We start from the raw sequence: 19,057 nt of genomic DNA on the forward strand, positions 1-19,057 counted from the left end.
TGTAAAGACATTGCAACTACTGTACTGTTGAGGCGATCACGTGGATTTTGGATTAACCGGAGCAACACATTTGTTCGGTGGCTCGTAATGAACATTTCCAAGAATAACAATGAATGTCACTGGTCAACACACTTTTTCTGGCATAAGGTATTCCAACGGTTTGTAAGGTGATTTTGGGGGGGGGTGCTGATTCCAAATCTGGCATCAGTTTTTGTCTATCACGTCAGGTTTTTGAGAGATCAAATATTGCATTTTCAATAAAAACTGCAGAAGAAAAATATTAAATAAATGTGGATATCTACATAAAATGATATTATAAACACACTATGCTAAAAACACAGCACCTTATTTTAACACTAAAGCAGTCACTGACTCGCAACAACTTGCAATCGTAAGTGACGGAGTTAATTTCGGGTAAAATCAATGAAAATGGGGTATGCCGATAGCATAAAAATGAGATGTGATAGAGCAAATCTGAGATCAGATTTGGAATCGGCACCCTGAAATTAGTCTAGAACAGCTGCAAAAGTCCAGGCCAGAAAAAAATGTGTTTTTTTTTTGTTGACCAGTGTTATCCAACACGCCCGCGCGCGTGCCGAAAAGCCGCAGCCGTGCAGATTTATCCTTAATCAATTACCGAAATGACGAGGTTTTACTGTGTACTCAACAACAGCGGTGATTATTTTGTTTTTAGAGACAGGGGAGAGAGAGAGAGTGATCGATGTAACTCTGATTTAGATCGACGTGGTGTCGTTTACGCAACTCGAGTGCCTTTTCATCGTTTTCCCAATCAGGGTTTCGATTTAAAGCTTTCGTGACTGCAGGGATTCATCTTCTTGGCTCTTTCGGTAAAGTCATCACGTAGAAGGGAAATAATAAAATAATAAAAATAAAACAATAAGATTCAATTCTCACGACGTTTCGGCCACAACGCAAGCAGCCGTCCTCAGGTGAAGAACAGGTCTGTCGGAAAGACAGCGTCTGAATGAACTTCATTCAGACGCTGTCTTTCCGACAGACCTGTTCATTCAGACGCTGTCTTTCCGACAGACCTGTTCATTCAGACGCTGTCTTTCCGACAGACCTGTTCATTCAGACGCTGTCTTTCCGACAGACCTGTTCATTCAGACGCTGTCTTTCCGACAGACCTGTTCATTCAGACGCTGTCTTTCCGACAGACCTGTTCATTCAGACGCTGTCTTTCCGACAGACCTGTTCATTCAGACGCTGTCTTTCCGACAGACCTGTTCATTCAGACGCTGTCTTTCCGACAGACCTGTTCATTCAGACGCTGTCTTTCCGACAGACCTGTTCATTCAGACGCTGTCTTTCCGACAGACCTGTTCATTCAGACGCTGTCTTTCCGACAGACCTGTTCATTCAGACGCTGTCTTTCCGACAGACCTGTTCATTCAGACGCTGTCTTTCCGACAGACCTGTTCATTCAGACGCTGTCTTTCCGACAGACCTGTTCATTCAGACGCTGTCTTTCCGACAGACCTGTTCATTCAGACGCTGTCTTTCCGACAGACCTGTTCATTCAGACGATGTCTTTCCGACAGACCTGTTCATTCAGACGCTGTCTTTCCGACAGACCTGTTCATTCAGACGCTGTCTTTCCGACAGACCTGTTCATTCAGACGCTGTCTTTCCGACAGACCTGTTCATTCAGACGATGTCTTTCCGACAGACCTGTTCATTCAGACGCTGTCTTTCCGACAGACCTGTTCATTCAGACGCTGTCTTTCCGACAGACCTGTTCTTCACCTGAGGGACGGCTGCTTGCGTTGTGGCCGAATCGTCGTGAGAATTATTTTATTATGTTTTATTATTTTATTATTTCCCTTCTACGTGACTTTACCGAAAGAACCAAGAAGAGGGTTAGGGTTGTTGTTGTTGGGTTTTGTTTCTCTGCCACGGTCGCCTTTGGCGCCGTGCGTGCTGTGATTTGGTGCGTTGTTGTTGTTGCTGTGGCTTGCGGTTGTTTTTTGTTGTTGTTTACGGTAGCGTGCCCATCGTGTGACGGGCCACGATTGGGGGAGGGAGGAGGGTCTTCCCCGTGACCACCTCTTGCCAATTTAACACGTAGGCTTTCACGACCAATATTATTCATAATAAAGGTTTTTGGGTCAGATCGCGTTATTTATAAATGTGTCGTAACCCTCCACCACCCGACACGGCCAAACAGTAAAAAATGTGTCACGTTTTTTTCAAAGGACAAATTAATTCACTTCTTTAGCCCACCGGTGGTGTGCTGAAGAGAGAATCAACAGCATTTTAAAATTTGAGTAGTGCGACGTTTCGCTGATAATTACAATCAGCTTCATCGGGCAAGAATGGTGAAGCTCTCCTGTTGCTTCCGGTCTTGCCAGCTTGCGAGAGCCACACACTCGAAGTGTTCCGGCCTCGTGGTGCACCAAGCCTGGCACGGGCGCCCGCGACATCACCGCCAACCCTAGTGGCGATCGATCGGCTGCAGTTGCCAAGTCGCGCGCGACATCAACTGCTGGGGGGGGGGGGGAGGTCAGGAGATTGTGGAGTAAACGCCGGCTTGAATATCGGCGGTCGAAAGCCTCCGTTGCTAAACTGGGCCATGGAGTTGAGTAGCGCGGTTGACAGGCGGCAGAGGCTGTTGTTTTTGTTGTTGCTGAGAGGCTGTGATCGTTGCACCCGCAGTCGTTTAATACAAACACTTATTTATCGTGACGAGACCATGTCCCCTGCGTACGTGTGTTGAACTTCCTTTACACCGTACGTACCCAACCATGCTGATCTCTGTGTCTCTATGTGTCTCTGTGTCCCTCTCTGGGAGTCTGTGTCTCTGGGAGTCTGGGAGTCTATGCGTCTCTATGGGACTTGTGTGTCTATGTTGTGTGTCTATGTTGTGTGTCCCTCTCTGTGTCTCTGTGTGTGTCTCTCTCTGCTTGTGTGTCTCTCTGTGTGTCTATGTGTGTGTCTCTCTGTGTGTCTGTGTCTCTCTCTGTGTGTCTCCCTCTGCTTGCGTGTCTGTCTGTGTCTCTGTGTTGTCTCTCTCTGCGTGTCTCTGTGTGTGTCTCTCTGCTTGTGTGTCTTCCTATGTGTCTCCGTGTCTGTGTTGTCTCTCTCTGCTTGTGTGTCTATGTTGTGTGTCTGTGTCTGTCTGTGTGTCTCTCTCTGTGTGTCTCTGTGTGTGTCTCTCTCTGCTTGTGTGTCTTTCTATGTGTCTCTGTGTTTTGTCTCTCTCAAATGTAGCAATCTTTGGAAGAACGTAATCAACCACGTGGGGTGTTGACTGCTGTGTTAGCCGACTCTCTGTGTTGTCTTGCATTGTAGTTCTACTCTCTGTGTTGTCTTGCGTTACGTTTCTAAGTCCACTAGCTTTGGTTTCTTTCTCATTCGGTCACACCTGATGACCATTGCTTGTGTTGCAATCGAAACGTCCTATTCTATTAGTTAATTTATATTCTTTTCTACGCGACTTTACCGAAAGAACCAAAGAAGTTTAACGGACACATTATGAAAGCCGGCACGGCACACGAGGGGTGGGTGGCCAGCACCACGCCCGGCCGCCTTTGTCTCCCCAGTGGCGATGCTCACTACACACCGCCCCAGGTACTCGTTATAGGCTGAGTCGACCTAGGGGAGGGCCAGGACGAGTTCAAATCATCGTCGCTGGCGTGGCTGTACCAGAGGAATTTCTATCTGGTACAGCAGATACAATGGGAGGGCTGATCAGTGCCCGGGTGCGGTTATTGACGAACCATGTTATGTATGCTGATGATTGCTGCTCACTCTGAGGAGGCTGAGTCGACCTAGGGGAGGCCCACAGACACACGAGTAGGGTATATATGTGTATGTACTGTATGTATATCATAGCTGTCAACCCATCACGGTTTACCCCGGATTCTTGTACAGGGAAACTTGAGTGTACAGGTCTATTCGGCGTACAGCCGTTTCAATGCGGACACACGTTTTTTTGGCTGTTTGTGTTTCTCCCTTGTGATGGGACCAATAAGGCCTGAGTTGGTCTCTAATTAAGGGGTTGACAGGTATGGTATAGAAGTGTAGTGTATTGTAGTGTGTAGTGTAGTGTATAGTAGTATATAGTGTAGTGTATAGTAGTATATAGCAGAGGTGTGGACTCGAGTCATGTGACTTGGACTCGAGTCAGACTCGAGTCATGAATTTGATGACTTGCGACTCGACTTGGACTTGTATAACAATGACTTTGTCCCACCTATGAGATGTGGACTCGAGTCATGTGACTTGGACTCGAGTCAGACTCGAGTCATGAATTTGATGACTTGCGACTCGACTTGGACTTGTATAACAATGACTTTGTCCCACCTATGAGATGTGGACTCGAGTCATGTGACTTGGACTCGAGTCAGACTCGAGTCATGAATTTGATGACTTGCGACTCGACTTGGACTTGCATAACAATGACTTTGTCCCACCTCTGGTATATAGTGTAGTGTATAGTAGTGAAGTGTATAGTAGTATATAATGTAGTGTATAGTAGTGTAGTGTATAGTAGTGTATAGTAGTATATAGTGTAGTGTATAGTAGTGAAGTGTATAGTAGTATATAGTGTAGTGTATAGTAGTGTAGTGTATAGTAGTATATAGTGTAGTGTATAGTAGTGTAGTGTATAGTAGTATATAGTGTAGTGTATAGTAGTGTAGTGTATAGTAGTGAAGTGTATAGTAGTGTAGTGTATAGTAGTATATAGTGTAGTGTATAGTAGTGAAGTGTATAGTAGTATATAGTGTAGTGTATAGTAGTGTAGTGTATAGTAGTGTAGTATATAGTAGTATATAGTGTAGTGTATAGTAGTGAAGTGTATAGTAGTATATAGTGTAGTGTATAGTAGTATATAGTGTAGTGTATAGTAGTATATAGTGTAGTGTATAGTTGTGTAGTGTATAGTGGAGTGTATAGTAGTGTATAGTGTAGTTAATAGTAGTTCAGTGTAGTGTATAGTGTAGTGTATAGTGACTTTGTAGGATGAACTTTGAGATGTATAACTGGCACGGGGTAACCAACACGGTCTGAATTGGTCTGTGATATGGAAGGGCGCTGACAAGGGGTTGACGGCTATGGACTATACTCGCGTGCGCACGTGTGTGTGTGTGTGCGTGTGCGTGTGCGCGTGTGTGTGTGTCTGTGTGCTTGTGTGTGTGCGCGCGCGTGCGTGTGCGTGTCTGTGTGCGCGTGTGTCTGTGCGTGCGTGTGCGCGCGTGTGTGTGTGCGCGCGCGTGTGTGTGCGCGTGTGTCTGTGTGCGTGTGTCTGTGTGTGTGTGCGTGTCTGTGCGTGTGTGTCTGTGCGTGTGTGTGTGACGGGGGAGTGGGGGGGGGGTAGCAGCGGTGACGCGTGCGGGAGACGAGCACTTGCAGCGTTGGTCCGGAGGGTCGCGCGCCAGCGTCTCCACCCCCCCCCCTCCTCCTCCTCGTCGTGGTGCCACGCTCACCACGTTCGCTCACCACGTTCGCTCACCACGCTCGCTCACCACGTTGTTCGCTCACCACGTTGTTCGCTCACCACGTTGTTCGCTCACCACACGTGGTTGCGCACCTTGTTCTGGAAGACAAAAGACGGGGACGCAGAGGGCGTTCGTTTGGCAGCGTGGCGGTGGTGATGGTGATGGTGGTGGTGGTGGTGGTGATGGTGGTGGTGGTGGTGATGATGATGATGATGATGGTGGTGGTGGTGGTGATGGTGGTGGTGGTGGTGATGGTGGTGATGATGATGATGGTGGTGGTGATGGTGGTGGTGGTGATGGTAAGTGTGGGTGTTGATAAGTGCATGTGTACATAAGTCAGGCGTTGGTGAGTGTGTATGTTAAGTGCGGGTGTTGGTAAGTGAATGTGTTCGTGAGTCAGGCGTTGGTAAGTGTGTTCGTTGGTAAGTGTGTTCGTTGGTAAGTGCATGTGTACGTAAGTCAGGCGTTCGTAAGTCGGTGTTCGTAAATCGGGCGTTGGTAATTGTGGGCGTTGGTAAGTGGATGTCTTTGTAAGAGCGGGCGTTGGTAAGTGAATGTGTTCGTAAGTCAGGCAATTCGTAAGTCGGGTGTTCGTAAATCGGGCGTTGGTAATTGTGGTCTTTTATAATCCGGGCATTCGTAAGCTGGCTCGTTGGTAAGTGTGTACGTTAAGTGCGGCCGTTTGTAAGTGAATGTGTTCGTGAGTCGAAGACTGTCTGCAATCACGTGCACATTAATGGATTGGTAATCGGAACAAAATATGCACGACATATTTACCGGATGTGTTAATCGCGGTTGATCACTGTGATCCTATCAGCTGCGAAGATCAGAGGGAGGTGTAGTGTATCCAAGTGTAGTGTATAGTGTATAGTAGCATAGTGTATCGTAGTGTGTACGTATGTTGAAATTCTTTCACAGCGTACGTAGCCAACCGTGCTACTCGGAGGTTAAAATGGATTACGTTAATCTGAAAATATGTGGTGGTGGTGATGGTGGTGGTGGTGGTGATGGTGGTGGTGATGATGGTGATGGTGGTGGTGGTGGTGGTGATGGTGGTGATGGTGATGGTGGTGGTGGTGGTGGTGATGGTGGTGGTGGTGGTGATGGTGGTGATGATGATGATGGTGGTGGTGATGATGATGGTGGTGGTGGTGATGGTGGTGGTGGTGATGATGGTGGTGGTGGTGATGGTGGTGGTGGTGGTGGCGGTGGTGATGGTGGCGGTGGTGATGATGGCGGTGGTGATGGTGGCGATGATGAGACCGGAGCAGGAAGACTTATTTGCAATTCTGACAGACAGACGCTCCAGACAGACGCTCTAGACGCTCCAGACAGACAGTCAGACAGACCAGACATACAGACAGACGCGACAGACAGACAGACCAGACATACAGACAGACACAGACAGACGCGACAGACAGACGCTCTAGACGCTCCAGACACAGACAGACAGATCCTCCAGACAGACAGACGCTCCATTCAGACAGACACTCTAGACCAGGGGTCGGCAACCTACGGCTCCGGAGCCGCATGCGGCTCTTTGCGGGCTGCTTCTTGACGATATGTACGTGAGTACAGTATATGTACTCAGATGCATTGCGGCTCTTGAAATACTGAATTTTGTACCGAATTGGGAAGAAATGGCTCTTCTTGTTATTTTGGTTGCCGACCCCTGCTCTAGACGCTCCACACAGACAGGACTGGGGGCTGTTGGCTGTTGGTTGTTACCCGCGAGCGGAACAGGCGTCGTCCCTGCCCCACGCAGGCTGCGAGCGCGATCACAAACTCGGAGGTGGCCAACGCCGCGTCCAGGACCTGCAGCGCCAGGTGCTGCCACTCGGCCCCCAGCGGCTCCACGCAGTACGTCCTCGTCTCCTGGGGGGGGGGGGGGGAGAGACGTGGGGGGGCACGGGGGGGTGACACGGGGGTGGACGCGTGGTGGACACGGGGTGGACACTGGGGGGACACGGGGGTGGACAAGGGGGGGACGCGTGGTGGACGCGTGGTGGACACGGGGTGGACAAGGGGGGGACACGGGTGGACACGGGGGTGGACAAGGGGGGGACACGGGTGGACACGGGGGTGGACAAGGGGGGGACACGGGGAGGGACACGGTGGTGGACAAGGGGAGGGACACGGGGGTGGACGCGTGGTGGACACGGGGTGCACAAGGGGGGGACACGGGGAGGGACGCGTGGTGGACACGGGGTGGACAAGGGGGGGACAAGGGGAGGGACACGGGGGTGGACGCGTGGTAGACACGAGGTGGACGCGTGGTGGACACGGGGGTGGACGCGTGGGGGGGACAAGCGGAGGGACACGGATGGACACGGGGGTGGACGCGTGGGGGGGACAAGGGGAGGGACACGGGGGTGGACACGGGGGTGGACAAGGGGGTGACGTGGCGTGCTTGCGTCGTGAGAGTCCTTCACCGGTATAGCGAGTGCCGACCGGCTGAGTGGCGAGTGGGGGGGTGGGGGGGGTAAGGAGCGCTGTGAGTGACCCTGCGAGTGGCGTGGTGAGTCGTGAGTGTTGTGAAGAGAGTGTTGTGGTGAGTGGTGGTGGTGAGTGGTGCCTCGCCGAATGATGTCGTGGTGAGAGTGGTGGTGGTGAGTGGTGGTGATGAGAGTGGTGGTGAGTGGTGGTGAGAGTGGTGGTGTGAGTGTCGTGGTGAGAGTGGTGGTGAGAGTCGTGGTGGTGAGAGTGGTGGTGGTGAGAGTGGTGATGAGAGTGGTGGTGTGAGTGGTGGTGAGAGTGGTGATGAGAGTGGTGGTGGTGAGTGGTGGTGGTGAGAGTGGTGGTGAGAGTCGTGGTGAGTGGTGGTGTTCTCACGGCGAGTGGTGAGTGGTGGTGAGAGTGGTGGTGTTCTCACGGTGAGTGGTGGTGAGAGTCGTGGTGAGTGTCGTGGTGAGAGTCGTGGTGGTGGTCTCCCGTGGAGCGGTGTGTGTGTATTTCTGCGCGTGCCGTCACCTGCCACAGGGCGTAGGGGTATGGCCAGCGCACGGCCTGGCCCAGGTAGGCGGTCCCGGCCACGCCGGCGTGCGAGTAGCGGCACAGGGGGCCCATGAGCAGCGAGCAGAGCGCCAGGGACAGGTGGGGGACACTGCAGGCCGCACTCAGCACGCAGAGAGCACACGAAGCCTCGGCCTGCGTGGGGAGGGGCACACCGGGGGGGACGGTGATGATGGTGGTGGTGGTGGTGGTGATTGTGGTGGTGATGGTGGTGGTGATGATGATGGTGGTGGTGGTGGTGATGGTGATGATGGTGGTGATGGTGGTGGTGATGGTGATGATTGTGGTCGTGATGGTGGTGATTGTGGTCGTGATGGTGGTGATGATGATGATGATGGTGATGATGATGATGGTGGTGGTGATGGTGATGATTGTGGTCGTGATGATGGTGGTGGTGATGATGATGGTGATGATGGTGGTGATGATTGTGATGATGATGATGGTGGTGGTGGTGATGGTGGTTATGGTGATGATTGTGGTCGTGATGGTGGTGATGATGATGATGATGGTGGTGGTGGTGGTGATGATGGTGGTGGTGATGATGGTGGTGGTGGTGATGATGGTGGTGGTGGTGATGATGGTCATGGCGATGATTGTGGTGATGGTGATGATGGTGATGGTGGTGATGATGATGGTGGTGGTGATGGTGGTGATGATGATGGTGATGGTGGTGATGGTGATGGTGGTGATGATGGTGATGATGGTGATGATGGTGGTGATGGTGGTGATGATGGTGGTGATGGTGATGATGGTGATAATGATGGTGGTGGCGATGATTGTGGTGGTGTTTCACCAGTGAGCGTGTCCGCTTCCTGAGTCCGGATCTCACAGTCACAGCGCCAGCGCACACAGCCTGCAGACAACACCATCACCAACACCATCACCACCATCAGCACCCACATCACTACCATCAACATCACCACCATCATCACCACCATCATCACCATCACTAACATCACCATCATAACCACCATCACTACCATCAACATCACCACCATCAGCACCATCAACATCACCAACACCATCATCATCACCACCATCAGCACCCACATCACTACCATCACCACCATTATCAGCACCATCAACATCCCCCCTTGTTTCCCACAACCGCCAACAAAATCATCACCGTCGACATGACCGCCATCACTACCCACCAACACCACCGTCATCGGCACCATGGTGAGTGTGGTGAGTTTTGTGTGGTGAGGAGGGTGAGTTTTGTGTGGTGAGTCTTGCATGGTGAGTGTGGTGAGTTTTGCGTGGTGAGTTTTAGGTGAGTGGTGAGTGTGGTGAGCGTGGCATGGTGAGCGTGGTGAGTTTTAGGTGAGCGTGGCATTTTGAGCGTGGTGAGTTTTAGGTGAGCGTGGCATGGTGAGCGTGGTATGGTGAGCGTGGTGAGTGTGGTGAGCGTGGCATGGTGAGTTTTAGGTGAGTGTGGCATGGTGAGCGTGGTGAGTTTTAGGTGAGTGTGGTGAGTTTTAGGTGATTGTGGCATGGTGAGCGTGGTGAGTGTGGTGAGTTTTGCATGGTGAGCGTGGTGAGTTTTAGGTAAGTGTGGCATGGTGAGTGTGGTGAGTTTTAGGTGAGTCTTGCATGGTGAGCGTGGTGAGTTTTAGGTGAGTCTTGCATGGTGAGTGTGGTGAGTTTTAGGTGAGTGTGGCATGGTGAGCGTGGTGAGTTTTAGGTGAGTGTGGTGAGTTTTAGGTGAGCATGGCATGGTGAGCGTGGTGAGTTTTAGGTGAGTGTGGCATGGTGAATGTGGTGAGTTTTAGGTGAGTCTTGCATGGTGAGCGTGGTGAGTGTGGTGAGTTTTGCATGGTGAGCGTGGTGAGTTTTAGGTAAGTGTGGCATGGTGAGTGTGGTGAGTTTTAGGTGAGTCTTGCATGGTGAGCGTGGTGAGTTTTAGGTGAGTCTTGCATGGTGAGTGTGGTGAGTTTTAGGTGAGTGTGGCATGGTGAGCGTGGTGAGTTTTAGGTGAGTGTGGTGAGTTTTAGGTGAGCATGGCATGGTGAGCGTGGTGAGTTTTAGGTGAGTGTGGCATGGTGAGCGTGGTGAGTTTTATGTGAGTGTGGCATGGTGAGCGTGGTGAGTTTTAGGTGAGTGTGGCATGGTGAGCGTGGTGAGTGAGAGGCCTCACCATGAGGCCGGCCCACACTGGGCAGGCGACGCGGCTGCTCCACGCTACGAACTGCTGCGTCTGCAGACTGAGACCCGGGAAGAAGGCGATGACTCCTGAGACGACACTCAGCGTGCCGAGACTCACCAGGGCCCAGCCTGGGCACAGCACCGCCATGCGCGCACACAGAGACACCGCCCTGCACACACAGAGACACACAGACACACACAGAGACACACAGACACACAGAGACACTCAGCGTGCCGAGACTCTCCAGGGCCCAGCCTGGGCACAGCACCGCCATGCAGACACACAGAGACACACAGCCCTGCACACACAGAGACACACACAGAGACACACAGCCCTGCACACACAGAGACACACAGACACACACACACAGAGACACACACAGAGACACTCAGCGTGCCGAGACTCACCAGGGCCCAGCCTGGGCACAGCACCGCCATGCAGACACACAGAGACACACAGGCCTGCACACACAGAGACACAGATGTCTCCACTGCGCCACACAGAGCCATGCGTGCACACAGAGACACACAGGGATACACAGAGACACAGCCCTGCAGACACAGAGACACACACAGAGACACAGCCCTGCAGACACAGAGACACAGGCCTGCACACACAGAGACACACACAGAGACACACACAGAGACACTCAGCGTGCCGAGACTCACCAGGGCCCAGCCTGGACACAGCACCGCCATGCGTACACACAGAGACACCGCCCTGCACACACAGAGACACACAGCCTTGCACACACAGAGATACACATACACACAGACACACAGAGACACAGCCCTGCACACACAGAGACACACACAGAGACACTCAGCGTGCCGAGACTCACCAGGGCCCAGCCTGGACACAGCACCGCCATGCGTACACACAGAGACACCGCCCTGCACACACAGAGACACAGCCCTGCACACACAGAGACACACAGGGACACACAAGAGACACCGCCCTGCACACACAGAGACACAGAGCCCTGCACACACAGAGACACACACAGAGACACTCACAACCCTGCACACACAGACACACAGAGACACACAGGGACACACAGAAACACCGCCCTGCACACACAGAGACACAGATGTCTCCACAGATACACAGATGTCTCCACTGAGACACACAGCCATGCGTATACACAGAGACACACACCCCTGGTCTCCACTGAGCCACACAGCCCTGCACTCACAGAGACACAGATGTCTTCACAGAGACACACACAGACACAGCCCTGCACACACAGAGACACAGCCCTGCACACACAGAGACACAGATGTCTCCACAGAGACACACACAGGCCTGCACACACAGATACAGATGTCTCCACAGAGACACACACAGGCCTGCACACACAGAGACACAGATGTCTCCACTGAGCCACACAGCCCTGCACACACAGAGACACACAGAGACACAGAGCCCTGCACACACAGAGACACAGATGTATCCACTGAGCCACAGAGCCCTGCACACACAGAGACACGCAGCCTGTCAATATTCGCCACTAAGTGGCGATGACGTCACCAGGGCGCCCGTGCCAGGCTAGGTGCACTTTGAGGCCACGTGACAGGAGGTCACGGGACAGACCCAGCAGGTGCCGTGGGTTGATTGACTGAGATGACCGGCAGATGCACCACCACCTGTGACCCCTACTGTGCCAGGCTAGGTGCAGGAGGTCACGGGACAGACCCAGCAGGTGACATGAGGTGACTGAGATGACCGGCAGATGCACCACCAGCTGTGCCAACTCGCGCAATTGTATCCACCGGCACTCCGCTCGTTGTTGTGAGCGTCGCTCCTCCGCCCTCCGTTGTTGTTGGAGGGCGACTGCTTCAAACTCCCCAGTAGCGTCCTTCACGAGCCTCCTCCACAGAGGCCGATCTTGACACCGCTGGTACGAGTCATCGGCAAGTCCACTCAGCTCCACATCCTCCCACAGACTCACACAGAGACCCACAGACACACACAGAGACCCACAGACTCACACAGAGACCCATAGACTCACACAGGGACCCACAGACTCACACAGAGACCCACAGGCTCACACAGAGACCCATAGACTCACACAGAGACCCATAGACTCACACAGAGACCCACAGACTCACACAGAGACCCACAGACTCACACAGAGACCCATAGACTCACACAGAGACCCACAGACTCACACAGAGACCCACAGACTCACATAGAGACCCACAGACTCACACAGAGACCCATAGACTCACACAGAGACCCATAGACTCACACAGAGACCCACAGGCTCACACAGAGACCCATAGACTCACACAGAGACCCATAAACTCACACAGAGACCCATAGACTCACACAGAGACCCACAGACTCACACAGAGACCCATAGACTCACACAGAGACCCACAGACTCACACAGAGACCCACAGACTCACACTCACACAGAGACCCACAGACTCACACAGAGACCCATAGACTCACACAGAGACCCACAGACTCACACTCACACAGAGACCCACAGACTCACACAGAGACCCATAGACTCACACAGAGACCCACAGACTCACACAGAGACCCACAGACTCACACAGAGACCCACAGACTCACACTCACACAGAGACCCACAGACTCACACAGAGACCCATAGACTCACACAGAGACCCATAGACTCACACAGAGACCCATTGACTGACACAGAGACCCACAGACTCACACAGAGACCCATAGACTCACACAGAGACCCACAGACTCACACAGAGACCCACAGACTCACACAGAGACCCACAGACTCACACTCACACAGAGACCCACAGACTCACACAGAGACCCATAGACTCACACAGAGACCCATAGACTCACACAGAGACCCATTGACTCACACAGAGACCCACAGGCTCACACAGAGACCCATAGACTCACACAGAGACCCACAGACTCACACAGAGACCCATAGACTCACACAGAGACCCACAGACTCACACAGAGACCCACAGACTCATACATAGACCCACAGACTCACACAGAGACCCACAGACTCACACAGAGACCCATAGACTCACACAGAGACCCACAGACTCACACAGAGACCCACAGACTCGTACAGACACCCACAGACTTACACAGAGACCCACACACTCACACAGAGACCCACAGACTCACACAGAGACCCATAGACTCACACAGAGACCCACAGACTCACACAGAGACCCACAGACTCACACAGAGACTTGTAGACTCACACAGAGACCCATAGACTCACACAGAGACCCACAGACTCACACAGAGACCCACAGACTCACACAGAAACCCATAGACTCACACAGAGACCCACAGACTCACACAGAGACCCACAGACTCACATAGAGACCCACAGACTCACACAGAGACCCATAGACTCACACAGAGACCCATAGACTCACACAGAGACCCACAGGCTCACACAGAGACCCATAGACTCACACAGAGACCCATAAACTCACACAGAGACCCATAGACTCACACAGAGACCCACAGACTCACACAGAGACCCATAGACTCACACAGAGACCCACAGACTCACACAGAGACCCACAGACTCACACTCACACAGAGACCCACAGACTCACACAGAGACCCATAGACTCACACAGAGACCCATAGACTCACACAGATACCCACAGGCTCACACAGAGACCCATAGACTCACACAGAGACCCACAGACTCACACAGAGACCCACAGACTCACACAGAGACCCACAGACTCACACTCACACAGAGACCCACAGACTCACACAGAGACCCATAGACTCACACAGAGACCCATAGACTCACACAGAGACCCATTGACTGACACAGAGACCCACAGACTCACACAGAGACCCATAGACTCACACAGAGACCCACAGACTCACACAGAGACCCACAGACTCACACAGAGACCCACAGACTCACACTCACACAGAGACCCACAGACTCACACAGAGACCCATAGACTCACACAGAGACCCATAGACTCACACAGAGACCCATTGACTCACACAGAGACCCACAGGCTCACACAGAGACCCATAGACTCACACAGAGACCCACAGACTCACACAGAGACCCATAGACTCACACAGAGACCCACAGACTCACACAGAGACCCACAGACTCATACATAGACCCACAGACTCACACAGAGACCCACAGACTCACACAGAGACCCATAGACTCACACAGAGACCCACAGACTCACACAGAGACCCACAGACTCGTACAGACACCCACAGACTTACACAGAGACCCACACACTCACACAGAGACCCACAGACTCACACAGAGACCCATAGACTCACACAGAGACCCACAGACTCACACAGAGACCCACAGACTCACACAGAGACTTGTAGACTCACACAGAGACCCGTAGACTCACACAGAGGACCACAGACTCACACAGAGACCCACAGACTCACACAGAGACCCACAGACTCACACAGAGGCCCACAGACTCACACAGAGACCCACAGATTCACACAGAGACCCACAGACTCACACAGAGACCCACAGACTGACACAGAGACCCACAGACTCACACAGAGACCCACAGACTCACACAGAGACCCACAGACTCACACAGAGGCCCGCAGACTCACACAGAGGCCCACAGACTCACACAGAGACCCACAGACTCACACAGAGACCCACAGACTCACACAGAGGCCCACAGACTCACACAGAGACCCACAGACTCACACAGAGACCCACAGACTCACACAGAGGCCCACAGACTCACACAGAGACCCACAGATTCACACAGAGACCCACAGACTCACACAGAGACCCACAGACTCACACAGAGACCCACAGACTCACACAGAGACCCACAGACTCACACAGAGGCCCACAGACTCACACAGAGGCCCACAGACTCACACAGAGGCCCACAGACTCACACAGAGACCCAAAGACTCACACAGAGACCCACAGACTCACACAGACACCCACAGACTCACACAGAGACCCACAGACTCACACAGAGACCCACAGACTCACACAGAGACCCACAAACTCACGCAGAGACCATTAGACTCACACAGAGACCCACAGACTCACACAGAGACACACAGACTCACACAGAGACCCACAGACTCACACAGAGACCCACAGACACACACAGAGACCCACAGACTCACACAGAGACCCACAGACTCACACAGAGACCCACAGACTCACACAGAGACCCACAGACTCACACAGAGACCCACAGACTCACACAGAGACCCACAGACTCACACAGAGACACACAGACTCACACAGAGACCCACAGACTCACACAGAGACCCATAAACTCACACAGAGACCCATAGACTCACACAGAGACCCACAGACTCACACAGAGACCCATAGACTCACACAGAGACCCACAGACTCACACAGAGACCCACAGACTCACACTCACACAGAGACCCACAGACTCACACAGAGACCCATAGACTCACACAGAGACCCATAGACTCACACAGATACCCACAGGCTCACACAGAGACCCATAGACTCACACAGAGACCCACAGACTCACACAGAGACCCACAGACTCACACAGAGACCCACAGACTCACACTCACACAGAGACCCACAGACTCACACAGAGACCCATAGACTCACACAGAGACCCATAGACTCACACAGAGACCCATTGACTGACACAGAGACCCACAGACTCACACAGAGACCCATAGACTCACACAGAGACCCACAGACTCACACAGAGACCCACAGACTCACACAGAGACCCACAGACTCACACTCACACAGAGACCCACAGACTCACACAGAGACCCATAGACTCACACAGAGACCCATAGACTCACACAGAGACCCATTGACTCACACAGAGACCCACAGGCTCACACAGAGACCCATAGACTCACACAGAGACCCACAGACTCACACAGAGACCCACAGACTCACACAGAGACCCACAGACTCACACAGAGACCCACAGACTCACACAGAGGCCCACAGACTCACACAGAGACCCACAGATTCACACAGAGACCCACAGACTCACACAGAGACCCACAGACTCACACAGAGACCCACAGACTCACACAGAGACCCACAGACTCACACAGAGGCCCACAGACTCACACAGAGGCCCACAGACTCACACAGAGGCCCACAGACTCACACAGAGACCCAAAGACTCACACAGAGACCCACAGACTCACACAGACACCCACAGACTCACACAGAGACCCACAGACTCACACAGAGACCCACAGACTCACACAGAGACCCACAAACTCACGCAGAGACCATTAGACTCACACAGAGACCCACAGACTCACACAGAGACACACAGACTCACACAGAGACCCACAGACTCACACAGAGACCCACAGACACACACAGAGACCCACAGACTCACACAGAGACCCACAGACTCACACAGAGACCCACAGACTCACACAGAGACCCACAGACTCACACAGAGACCCACAGACTCACACAGAGACCCACAGACTCACACAGAGACCCACAGACTCACACAGAGACCCACAGACTCACACAGAGACACACAGACTCACACAGAGACCCACAGACTCACACAGAGACCCATAAACTCACACAGAGACCCATAGACTCACACAGAGACCCACAGACTCACACAGAGACCCATAGACTCACACAGAGACCCACAGACTCACACAGAGACCCACAGACTCACACTCACACAGAGACCCACAGACTCACACAGAGACCCATAGACTCACACAGAGACCCATAGACTCACACAGATACCCACAGGCTCACACAGAGACCCATAGACTCACACAGAGACCCACAGACTCACACAGAGACCCACAGACTCACACAGAGACCCACAGACTCACACTCACACAGAGACCCACAGACTCACACAGAGACCCATAGACTCACACAGAGACCCATAGACTCACACAGAGACCCATTGACTGACACAGAGACCCACAGACTCACACAGAGACCCATAGACTCACACAGAGACCCACAGACTCACACAGAGACCCACAGACTCACACAGAGACCCACAGACTCACACTCACACAGAGACCCACAGACTCACACAGAGACCCATAGACTCACACAGAGACCCATAGACTCACACAGAGACCCATTGACTCACACAGAGACCCACAGGCTCACACAGAGACCCATAGACTCACACAGAGACCCACAGACTCACACAGAGACCCATAGACTCACACAGAGACCCACAGACTCACACAGAGACCCACAGACTCATACATAGACCCACAGACTCACACAGAGACCCACAGACTCACACAGAGACCCATAGACTCACACAGAGACCCACAGACTCACACAGAGACCCACAGACTCGTACAGACACCCACAGACTTACACAGAGACCCACACACTCACACAGAGACCCACAGACTCACACAGAGACCCATAGACTCACACAGAGACCCACAGACTCACACAGAGACCCACAGACTCACACAGAGACTTGTAGACTCACACAGAGACCCGTAGACTCACACAGAGGACCACAGACTCACACAGAGACCCACAGACTCACACAGAGACCCACAGACTCACACAGAGGCCCACAGACTCACACAGAGACCCACAGATTCACACAGAGACCCACAGACTCACACAGAGACCCACAGACTGACACAGAGACCCACAGACTCACACAGAGACCCACAGACTCACACAGAGACCCACAGACTCACACAGAGGCCCACAGACTCACACAGAGGCCCACAGACTCACACAGAGACCCACAGACTCACACAGAGACCCACAGACTCACACAGAGGCCCACAGACTCACACAGAGACCCACAGACTCACACAGAGACCCACAGACTCACACAGAGGCCCACAGACTCACACAGAGACCCACAGATTCACACAGAGACCCACAGACTCACACAGAGACCCACAGACTCACACAGAGACCCACAGACTCACACAGAGACCCACAGACTCACACAGAGGCCCACAGACTCACACAGAGGCCCACAGACTCACACAGAGGCCCACAGACTCACACAGAGACCCAAAGACTCACACAGAGACCCACAGACTCACACAGAGACCCACAGACTCACACAGAGACCCACAGACTCACACAGAGACCCACAGACTCACACAGAGACACACAGACTCACACAGAGACCCACAGACTCACACAGAGACCCACAGACTCACACAGAGACCCACAGACTCACACAGACTCACACAGAGACCCACAGACTCACACAGAGACACACAGACTCACACAGAGACCCACAGACTCACACAGAGACCCATAGACTCACACAGACTCACACAGACTCACACAGAGACCCACAGACTCACACAGAGACACACAGACTCACACAGAGACACAGACTCACACAGAGACCCACAGACTCACACAGAGACCCACAGACTCACACAGAGACCCACAGACTCACACAGAGACACACAGACTCAC

At 52.7% G+C, this 19,057-nt stretch overlaps 1 protein-coding gene across 1 annotated transcript in view; it reads right to left on the bottom strand.

The window, feature by feature from the left end:
• Nucleotides 1-5,277: 5,277 nt before the first annotated feature.
• Nucleotides 5,278-19,057, bottom strand: part of TMEM212 (transmembrane protein 212) — a 22,835-nt gene continuing 9,055 nt past the window's right edge. Inside the window, exons 3-8 of the mRNA XM_078882799.1 lie at nucleotides 10,612-10,789; nucleotides 9,268-9,327; nucleotides 8,433-8,609; nucleotides 7,191-7,337; nucleotides 5,528-5,560; nucleotides 5,278-5,466 (exon numbers count right to left, since the gene is read on the bottom strand). Of these exons, the coding sequence (XP_078738925.1) occupies nucleotides 5,534-5,560; nucleotides 7,191-7,337; nucleotides 8,433-8,609; nucleotides 9,268-9,327; nucleotides 10,612-10,789 (589 nt within the window). The 3' untranslated portion in view covers nucleotides 5,278-5,466; nucleotides 5,528-5,533. The remainder of the gene's footprint in view (nucleotides 5,467-5,527; nucleotides 5,561-7,190; nucleotides 7,338-8,432; nucleotides 8,610-9,267; nucleotides 9,328-10,611; nucleotides 10,790-19,057) is intronic.

Source organism: Lampetra fluviatilis, chromosome 67 (genome assembly GCF_964198595.1).
Source record: "Lampetra fluviatilis chromosome 67, kcLamFluv1.1, whole genome shotgun sequence".
Lineage (NCBI taxonomy): Eukaryota > Metazoa > Chordata > Hyperoartia > Petromyzontiformes > Petromyzontidae > Lampetra > Lampetra fluviatilis.